The 11,123-nt window shown below is 47.4% G+C and overlaps 1 protein-coding gene across 1 annotated transcript; it reads right to left on the bottom strand.

Annotated features, from left to right (window-relative positions):
* Positions 1-895: 895 nt before the first annotated feature.
* Positions 896-9,988, bottom strand: sdhaf2 (succinate dehydrogenase complex assembly factor 2). Its single transcript, XM_056278526.1, has 4 exons — positions 9,687-9,988; positions 6,201-6,424; positions 5,323-5,432; positions 896-1,580 (listed from the first exon to the last, which is right to left on the bottom strand). Exons 1-4 carry the CDS (start codon positions 9,711-9,713, stop codon positions 1,450-1,452), a joined length of 492 nt encoding a protein of 163 aa, XP_056134501.1. The 5' UTR covers positions 9,714-9,988; the 3' UTR covers positions 896-1,449.
* Between the last annotated feature and the right edge of the window lie 1,135 nt (positions 9,989-11,123).

The following is an 11,123-nucleotide window of genomic DNA, read 5'->3' as shown; positions in this document are numbered from 1 at the left end:
GAGGGCCCTTCCCTTGTGCTCTCACAACGAGGTGCCGCTGAACTGACATGACACACACACACAGCTAGCCGAGGAGTCCTCCCCACTCCGATCCGGTGAAAAAGGCTAAAGAACAGCAAATAACATGGTTTACACGGCCCAGGGCAGACAACCCGTCCCCAATTAAACGGCAGATCCGGCCTGGCGGTTCCCACAAGCCGCTCACGAGCCGGGTGCCGTGTTGACGCCACAGCCAGTGCAAGTACCGGGCACGCGTAAACCCCCTTTCTTTTTTTTTGTGTGTACTTCCTGCCTTGATTTGGATATGCTTAAATCCTAATACGCTGGTCCCCGGCCTGCGGGGCCTGCTTGTCACCGGTTATCAGAATCAGGAAGACTTTATTCACCCCCGAGAGCGAACTGGACCCTATTACAGACACTCACGCTCCGGCAAAGAAAAACTAGCAAGGTACCAGAAAATAGAAATAAATAAATTAGATCATTTATGTTTAAAAAAAATTGTATTAAAAATGTTTACTTTTATTTAAATGAATTTTTTGGAAATTAAATTAGGCAGATTTTGTTTTTTAAAAAAAAACCAAACCCAATATTGTGCGTTCCCGTTGTGTTCGTTCCGGGCAGTTTGACCGAAAATGTTAAAACCCACCATATTTGCGGCACATGGGGGCATCGCAAGGAGGCGACCCATCTGTCATGGGGAGATTAGCGACCAGCAGGAGTGACGCCGTGGTGTGCTAACACGGCAGCTAGGCCTCTTACCTCTCTTACCTCGTGCCCTTCAACCGACTCCGGTCCGCACGATCCCCTTTACAGCCTCCTCTCCTCCTCCTCCTCCTCCACCTAGCGGTGTGGAAAGATGACGACAGAACTAACAAAAAAAGGAAACGAGGCGCACTACACGCTCCAAAATTTATTAAATTAAACCCAAATGACACCACACTGACACACACTGTACAGCCACTACACAACAGAGGTCCCGGCCAACGTTGGACGGGTCTGCATGTGTGGTCCGTGCAGAACAGATCACAGTACTCAGCTTGTTTAAATCAAGGAAAGGTTGAATCAGCTCATCTAGGTACTTAATATCCCGGGTATTTAACCAATCGACATAAAAGACAGGTCCCTCATAATCGGACACGACGTTACACAACATTTACATTCATTATTTGTGTATTAAGGCCCAGCAGATCAGTGATTTAACAGGGCATATGTAGTATGAGGGGCACCCCTCCCATGCTGAGCTACGTCCCGCTATATGTACAGTACATGTATTTACTTCCAGCTTGTCTCCACTCCTTCACATACGCCTCCTCTGCAGGACCAGGAGTGGACTGGATGGATCGCAACCTGGGGAAGTGTTTTGTTGTTGTTGTTGTTGTTGTTGGTGGGATTGTATTTTGCACACCGCTTATACACACAGTCTCTCAGAGGGTCCCGGGGGCCTCGGCCTCATTGGCTTTCCTTGTCCAGGTATTCCAGGTTGGGTGCGTCCAATCTCTGTTCATGGTCCCGATTTTTGGTGAACTCCTTCAGTAGGTCCATGACCTCTCCTTGGTAAACGTCGGGGGTCGGCTGGGCCTCTGTCGGCAACGATGGAAAATGAGACAGATGTTTAGTTGTTTCTACCGGGCAGAGGTCATTAAGTCACGTACTGTCACACCTGCGCCACCGGCACGATGTCAGCATGTACAGGTTAGGACTTACACAGCTCAGCTTGTAAAGAGGCAACATGTTGCACTTGATCAATTACCCCACTCTTCCGAGTCGTCCCGGTCGCTGCTCCGCCCCCTCGGCCGATCCGGGGAGGGCTGCAGACTACCACATGCCTCCTCCCATACATGTGGAGTCACCAGCCGCTTCTTTTCACCTGACAGTGAGGAGTTTCACCAGGGGGACGTAGCGCGTGGGAGGATCACGCTATTCCCCCCAGTCCCCCCCCCCCGGACAGGTGCCCTGACCAACCAGAGGAGGCGCTAGTGCAACGATCAGGACACATACCCACATCCGACTTCCCCACCCACAGACACGGCCAATTGTGTCTGTAGGGACGCCCGACCCAGCCGGAGGTAACGCGAGGATTCGAACTGGCGATCCCCGTGTTGGTAGGCAACAGAACAGACCGCTACGCTACCCGGACGCCCGCAAAATGCTAATTTTATGGTGCTCAAAATTTGCAGTATGATGACTACTTTTAACTGACATGAAGACTGTAATGCAAATCGGCATTTACTTAATAAAGTAAGAATCCAAACAACGTCTCAGTTTTAAAAGCAGTGCAACCCACAGGAGGTCAGTATCCTGTACCGAGCGCACAGCCCACACACAGAGATCATGTGTGAGCCTCAGCAACACGACAAGCCAACAAATAAAACTTACATGTCGGGATGCAGTTTAGTTTATTTGGCATCAACAGCCCCAAAATGACCTTCAGTTACAAAAAGGAAAATTCACATCACGTCCATAGTTGACATGAATCAAGACGGCGTTTCTCAACTGGCGGGTCGCGACCCGGACTCGTTCTGAATGGGTTGCCGAGTGTGTGGTCCAAAACAAACAAACAAACAAAACCCAAAACTTTCATTTTAACACTAGAAAAGCAGAGCCTTTAATTCTACATCACCGCCCAGGCAAATGTGAATATCCATCTACCAGCCGGGGGCACGACCTACCTGCTTTAAATGCCAAAGTGTTTAACACCATGCTGTTCAGATGTAATCTAAAAATCCTGTTGTTGTTCATTTCAAACACAAAAAACACACAACCAAATCAGTTTCAACACTTTTATGTTATAGGAAACGGGTTTATGTGATAATTTATCAGCCAACAGACACTCGAGCCTTTCCTCTCTGCAGCCCATCCATTATCCAAACCGCTTATCCTGCTCTCAGGGTCGCGGGGATGCTGGAGCCTGTCCCAGTAGTCATTGGCCGGCAGGCGGGGAGACACCCTGGACAGGCCGCCAGACCGTCACAGGGCCCACACACACACCTAGGGACAATTTAGCACGACGGAGTCACCTGACCTACATGTCTTTGGACTATGGGAGGAACCTGGAGCACCCGGAGGAAACCCACGCAGACACGGGGAGAACCCCCAAGGTTGGACTACCCCGGGGCTCGAACCCCGGACCTTCTTGCTGTGAGACAACCGCGCTAACCACTGCGCCACCTCTCTGCAGTCGAAGCAGAGAAATCTCGGGATTTCTTTGAAGCAGTTCCTTGCCGTTGTCTCTCAGAAGAAACCTCCGACCAGAAGCTCTCAGTATTCAGGTTTCTGCCATAATACATCCCACGAGGACATACAATTCCGACGAAAGCTTTTAGTTCATTCATAGAGAATCCCAGATGCTGTGCGCCTCAGTCACAGTAAGGTCCCTGACATGTGTCAGCACGTCCATGTCGTGTGTCAGCATGTCCATGTCAAACAAACAAGGGAAGCCGTCGAGCTTACTGGGTCTCTTTGTTTTGGCATAATCAGTTGGAGCTGTCTCGGTTAGAAAAGTAGGGGGATGGAGCCTACCTGATCCTGCACAGACTGTCTGTTCGATGGATCACGCCGCTGATCCATCAGAATCCAGTAGCAGAGCGAGGACTTCTCGAGGATATATTTGTTTTGTTGTGGCCACGGCGACGTGTTATTCAACAAATTGCTTACTCCTGTGTCCCCTGCTTATCTTAGGTGGGTGCACAGAGCACAGAGCTTTACTGCTTCCTAATCCCGCCCACAACTATGCATTTTCCCACAAACAATCTTCATCATCGTCATCACACTTATTGTTCTAAGCCACATCAATTATAATGGGGCCCTGTGATGGACTGGTGGCCTGTCCAGGGTGTCTCCCTGCCAGTGACGGCTGGGATAGGCTCCAGCATCCCCACGACCCTGAGAGCAGGGTAAGCAGTTTGGATAATGGATGGATGGATGGTTTCAACGGCTGGCGACTTGGACCATTGGCACTTACAGTTAGAATGAGGGGGCCATTCGGCTTTCCAACAGAGCGCTGAAGGAGGAGCACAGACGCATTCACACTCGGGTACCGGCTCACACTCACGTATTATCTGGCTAACGTGGTCGTCAATAGTCAGTCAATCTATCCTAATTTTAAGACTACAGGCATTTCAATCACAAATACTTTATATAAGTCATGGAAGATCGAGCTAGGCTCCAGCATCCCCACGACCCTGAGAGCAGGGTAAGCAGTTTGGATAATGGATGGATGGATAGTTTCAACGGCTGGCGACTTGGACCATTGGCACTTACAGTTAGAATGAGGGGGCCATTCGGCTTTCCAACAGAGCGCTGAAGGAGGAGCACAGACGCATTCATACTCGGGTACCAGCTCACACTCACGTATTATCTGGCTAACGTGGTCGTCAATAGTCAGTCAATCTATCCTAATTTTAAGACTACAGGCATTTTAATCACAAATACTTTATATAAGTCATGGAAGATCGAGCCTCTTGCATTTTTAATTTTGGAGAAATATATATTTTTAAGGGCCTACATATACATTAACGCGTGCTTTGATCCAAGTCAAAGCAGAGGAACAGGTTGGACACCGAGCACTATCATCCCAGACTTTGAAACTCTTATCAGGAGTAAAGCACATCCCCAACCATCTCATTAGCTTCCCCCAAACGCCTGTTAAGTGAAACCAGCCCGTTTAGTAGGCCTACTCGGAGATTATCATATTATGTGTGTAAACACAGTTATGCGGCTATGATGATCATTTTATTCATATTCACCAGGATCAGCAGCTGCAGTTGTGCTGTTCATACTCATCAGTTTATTAACCAGGATCAGTTTGTTACCGCTAAAAGTAATGTGCTCTGAATGCAGGGATGAAAATATTTGTTTATTTTATGTTAAAAAAGGACATGATGACGTTGTGTATGTGTGTTTACTAGCCCACTCTTTCTGGGTTTGAATTCTATAAGTTGGTTGCGACTTATGACCATGGGAAAATGTGGGTCCCGAGGCCAGACCAATTGAGAGCCACTGAATTAAGACACCAGGTCAACTACAGAGAACGTGCCGAAAAAGTTGTGAAGAGTTTTAGCCTTTCAATTATCTCATTACCCAAACAAGACGCAAACAATTTATCTGTTTTAACCTTCGTCTAACCAAGTTCAAGTTCACATTTCTGAAGTATATCTTCTTTCAGGTCTCATTCTACAATAGGGGCTCCTTTCAACACGCTAAGAAGTGCATGGCTATAAAATATAAAGACGCACATTAAGTGTTATATAAATGACCTCATCTGGTTAAAAATCAAACACAGTTTGTGTGGTTGACACGGTCACTAACACTACTTTCCCTCACCTGTTGCCCAGTAGTAGATGTCCCAGTCGTTACTGGGCTCATTAATCAGTCTGTCGTACTGTTTCAGCTGCAGCTCACTCATCGTGTTCAGGTACCGCTTTGCAAAGAGACTATGAAGGAAGGGGGAATGATTTTTGTAAGAACCTGCACGAGTCACAACAGTTGTCGTTACATGACCATCAACATAGATAATTCAAGCCTGAATACACACCTGGTAAATGGTGATCCCTGTCGAAACCCCTTTGCCCTACTATTGGCTATATTCATGTTTTGTTTTTAGCAAATCAATTCAAAATACCTTTCATTTCCAAAGTAAACTGAAAAGAAGAATCTAAAGTGTGTGAGTGACAAGAACAATGACTAAATATGTGACGGGCTGAGAGCTATAAATAATTTGCTATAAATGTCCTCTGATGTTGTAAATTTATCACATTCCTTGTGTCTGTTACCACTAAGAGAAACCAGACCTCTATTTTTATCCAGTGGGTTATGAATGTTGCTAAATATTATTTTCGGTTGTAAGTTTGACTTACAACCGAAGGATACAAGTATGACCGTTTGCAATTTACGAACTGCTTTCATTAGGGAAAGAATTCATTTTAAATTCAAGTTTCAGTCCTATCCCTACATTTATTATTTATGGTGGCAGTCTTAACCCTAACCCCAACCACCCTAACTCTGAAAATAAAAAAGTCAATAATATTAAGGTCCATATATCATAAAAGACATCCAAATTTTTGCCTTTCTTTAACTGTAACAAATAACTAGAAATAATCCCAGAATGGGTCCAGGATGATGGTCTCAGAACAAGAATTACGTTCTATCCCCTCCACATCCACAAAAAAGTCATTTGGAAGAAAAGCACATGAAATACCAACCTGAGCAATATGCAGTTTTCAAGCATGCCTCTCTTGCGACTCTCATAAAGCAAGCGCCGCCTCTTGATGTCAATGGGCTCTCCGCTCTTCTCCTCCCACGGGGGCAGAGGAATCTCTATCAGGTCACTCTTGGAGTCCTCGGGCGCCTCTCCCCGGTATCCACGAACTGATGTCAGCCCCGTCACCGCTGGTCTCCACGCTGCCTGGCAGGCCTGCTTCACTAGCTGGCAGAACAATGAAATAGGAAGCAATCAGTAAAGACGGAGCAACTGCCACATTCCAACACATTTACACATGGCAGCAGAATACATACAAATATGACATCCATTGACAAACAAGACCAGCTTTCTGGTCTTGGGGGATGTTGAGACCAGGTTGTGTGGAAAAAGTGCTGGGAATTTGCTGCATGTTTGTTGCCCCCTACAAACAAAAATACACACACACAAAAATGTCATTTTGTGCCCCACAGGATTTTTAATACAGATGACAATAAACCTAAACACACACACTCGCTCGCATGCACACATGCGTGTGCGCACACACACTCACCTTTCTGTGTGTGTCTGTAATAATAATCATTACATTTGTTTAGCGCTTTTCGAGACACCCAAAGCGCTTCACATTGAAGGGGGTAACTCACCTCAACCACCACCAATTTGTAGCACCACCTGGGTGATGCATGGCAGCCATTTTGCACCAGAACACTCACCACACATCAGCTTGAGGTGGAGAGGGAGGAGTCATTGAGCCAATTACATGGGGGATGATTAGGTGGCCAGATGGAGAGAGCCAGGTTGGGAATTTTGCCAGGACACCGGGGGACCCCCTACTCTTTGCAGTAAGTGCCATGGGAGCTTTAATGACCACAATGCATCAGGACCTCGGTTTAACATCTCATCCGAAGGACGGCATCTCCTGCAGCACAGTGTCCCCGTCACTACACTGGGGCGTTGGGATTTGATATTTGTTGTTTTTATTAGGACCAGAGGGAAGACTGGCCCACCAACACCACTTCCTGCAGCAACTCAGTTTTTCCCGGCAGGTCTCCTATCCAAGTACTAGCCAAGCCAATACCTGCTTAGCTTCCGACATTTGGCAGAGCCAGGGTACATGTTGATATGGCTGCCGAAACATACAGTGGCATAATGAGCGGAAACAACAATCAGTTTCATATGCAAATTGCGGTGACCTTTAACTTTAGTTACAATGGTCATGTGTAGTTTTAACGGAGGATTGGGGAATAGCTGCAATCACAGCATTGTAAGATGGCGACAGATGTACTCTTAGTCCCGTCCCCCCCCCCCCCCCCCAGTTCAGGGATAGTCGTTTCCTCTTCACATAGATGACCACCTTGACTCCCTGTTCAAACCAGCATTCCTACGTCCCCCTGGTGAAACTCCTCACTGTCAGGTGAAAAGAAGCCACTGGCGACTCCACATGTATCAGCGGAGGCATGTGGTAGTCTGCAGCCCTCCCCGGATCGGCAGAGGAGGTGGAGCAGAGACCAGAGACCGGGATGGCCTTGTGGGGTAACTGGACCGGCTACAATTGGGGAGCAAACGGGGGGGGGGGGGATCCCAAAAAATAAAAAAAGTTTTAAAGAAACAATTTGATAGTATTTTTCCGTCTTTCTTGAGCAAGTGTTTTGTGCATTTTGTGCAAAAGAAAGTATTTCCAAACGGGGCTTTTCAGATTGTTCAGAGTGAAGATCACTCTCTCTGTGGCCGAGCTGGGTTGTGAGCTCGCTGCCATCTTTACCACGTGGTTGTTGTTGAATTATTCACTCGTTTCAGTTTGACCTAAATTGCATTTTCAGCCGGTGAAAGTGGCGTCGTGTGACTCCTGTCCGTCACGCAGCATATTGGGTGCAGCGGCCAAGGCCCTCGTGAGAATTCACGAGGCAGACAGCCACGGTAGTGCTGCTTTTTTCCACAGACGAATATTAATTGTCACACTCGAATGTCTTTTTTTTTTATTACAATTTGGTTCTATATTCGAATTTGGATTATTCACATACAGCCCTAATATCTGTGAATAATCCAAATTATTAAAAGCCACTCTTTCAGAGTTTGAGCCGTTACCCTCAGGTGGTCGGTGCAGGATGCCCTGCATTAGGACTAAAAGACACCAGGCTTCCTTCGTCCCCACTGCCATCCGAATGTTAAATGGTAGATAGTATTCATCTGTTGTCTGCAGATCGGTTGTTTCCGTGGCCTGTGTATTTGAACCCCTTTGTTCTCCTTGCCCGCTGTGTCCCGTTGTTTGTTTGTTTTTTTGTCCATCAATGATGTGTCAATTCTGTCTTGGGGGTTTGTATGTTTTGTTTTTGTGTGAGAGTTGTATGTACACTGGCTGCAGACTGATTTCCCTGTAAGGGACTATAAAGATACTTTGACTTTGAAGGATGAGGATGTGCACATCCTTGATAGGGAGGAATGCTGGTTTGACCGGGGAGTCAAAGAGGCCATCTATGTGAAGACGGAACGACCATCCCTGAACCGGGGGGGGGGGGGGCTAAGAGTACATCTGTCGCCATCTTACAATGCTGGGATTGCAACCATTCTCAGATCCTCTGTGGATAGTACACATGGCCATTGAAACTCGAGTCAGCATATGACACCGATCGTTGTTTCAGTCATTAGGCGCTGGGTTGTTTACAAGGGTGGGGACACCTGCAGTCAGCTGAGACCCCCCTACAGTCAGCCGAGACCCCCCTGCAGTCAGCTGAGACCCCCCTGCAGTCAGCCGAGACCCCCCTGCAGTCAGCCGAGACCCCCCTGCAGTCAGCTGAGACCGAGAGGTCACTTAGATGATGATGAAACGTTTCTCTCAACAAACGTGTCCAGATGAACTGTTCACCTTTCTCTGATTCCCTTACCTGGATTATTGAGCATGCATAAAGACACACACACACACACACTCTCCTCTCTCTCTCACACACAGACACACACACACTCTCTCTCTCTCTCACACATATGCACACACACACACACACTCTCACACACACTCTCTCTCTCACACACACACAAACACTCACACACACTATCTCTCTCTCTCACACACACACACACACACACTTTCTCTCTCTCTCTCACGCACACACACGCCGGAATTCCTCGCCTTTCAAAAAAAAAATCTCACCCAACTTGTGAAAACGTCGCAAAGGGGGGGGGGGTTGCATAACGCGTCATCTTCTGCCCCCAAGTGTCTCGCAGTTGTAATTACAAGAGACGATTGCGCAACTGTCCTTCTCAGCAACGCCAGTTAAACGGTCCCCAGATAATAAAGATTCACGCACGCTGGCCACGCCAATGGGCACCGAACAAGGCGAACTGACGCCACATGACGACGACGACGAAGACGACGACGACGACGAAGTCTTCCGAGTCACTACGAATCCCGCCGAAGTTAACTCGCCTTAACGTAACGCCGGGCGTCTACAATACGTGTTAAACTCTTCACCGCGCTCAGTCCGGTTATACTCACTCGTCCAGCAAAGACGGAAGACTGCATTTTGGACGTCGACCTGGCGCCGCGAACCACTGCCGGGGCGACGCGTTCCGCCGGGCTGGATGGAGGAGGACGTCACTAGCGTAACACGGCTAGCACACAGAGGACACTTACGCGAGCGCGGCGGACGTCACCGGAAGCGCGTCACAGCCAGTCCGAGGACCAACTTCCTCCCTGCAGGTAATCTCGTCACCGGGAAAATTCCACAGCCGCACGCGGAGATGGACGGGCTCCAAACCAAACGCTGGACATTTCCCCCCCAGGACGGCAGTGCGATGAGAGGACGTAAAGCCAAGATGGCCGCCACCACTAACTGTGTTTGGGATACGTTTCTTTTCTTTTTTTTTCTTTGTATTATTATTTTTTAATTCTTCTCCTTTTATTTTGTGTATGCACCCCTGGCATAAACAGTTTGCGTTGTTTGTGTTTTGCACAATAAAAAAAAGGGACTAACTTCCTCCCGAAATAGATAGGAGCATCAATTTTGTGACAGCTGGCTTTGACGGGGGACGGGAATTTGACGTCATACGAACGGTTTATGACTCTGTGTGATCTTCCTTTACCCTTATTCACGGCCTGGCGGGCTTGTCCAGGGCGGCTCCCCGCCTGCCGGGCTCCAGCATCCCCGCCCGCCCTGGGAGCAGGACGGGCGGTCCGGGTGATGGATGGATGGATGGATAGAAGGCAATAAATACTTCATGGTGTGATGCAGTTAGTCAGAGCTTATGGGGGAGAGAAGAGAATACACCCGAAACTTCTGTTGGGAGGGGTTTCTTTGTCAGATAAATCTTGCAATAATAAGTTTTCAATACAAATATTTCAGGATCAAAAGTCACCCCAAGGGGTAAAATCTTTTGGAGCTCCTATCGATAATATTAATTGGAAACATGCGTGGCTGTTGCCCTATAGATATTGTATCCCCAACAAGGTGAAGCAGCTGCACGTGCACTTAACATTGTCACATGTTGTTGTTTACTTTTGTAATCACACAACTGGAGGTATATGTAATGCTTGTGTCTGTTGTGAGGGGGAGGTAGATACCCATAGACATCTGGGGGAGGGGGGGTTATGTGAGAAGACTAGCCGTTTTGGAAGGGTCTCAGCTCACTTTTTTCTCTTTTTTTTGGTTCTCTGAGCAAGAGTTACGAATCTTCTTTCCAGGAGATATCTGGCTATAGTAATTACAACAAAGGGGTTGACTTTGTGGTCATCCCCCCCCCCTTAATGCCAAGTATTTCATCCACAAACAGACGTTTCTAAAGTCTGCCCCAAAATGTGTAACATTTCTGTTAGAATTAGATAGTGTGTGGCTAAAGCATTTAAAAAGGTGAATATTGGAGAAAAAAACCATACTCTACTCAAACACTATAATGAGATCTTTGGCATAAACCCATAGACTCTCCTTATGTATGA

This window comes from Lampris incognitus, chromosome 4 (assembly GCF_029633865.1).
Source record: "Lampris incognitus isolate fLamInc1 chromosome 4, fLamInc1.hap2, whole genome shotgun sequence".
Lineage (NCBI taxonomy): Eukaryota > Metazoa > Chordata > Actinopteri > Lampriformes > Lampridae > Lampris > Lampris incognitus.
This window is presented reverse-complemented; position numbering and strand designations above follow the sequence as displayed.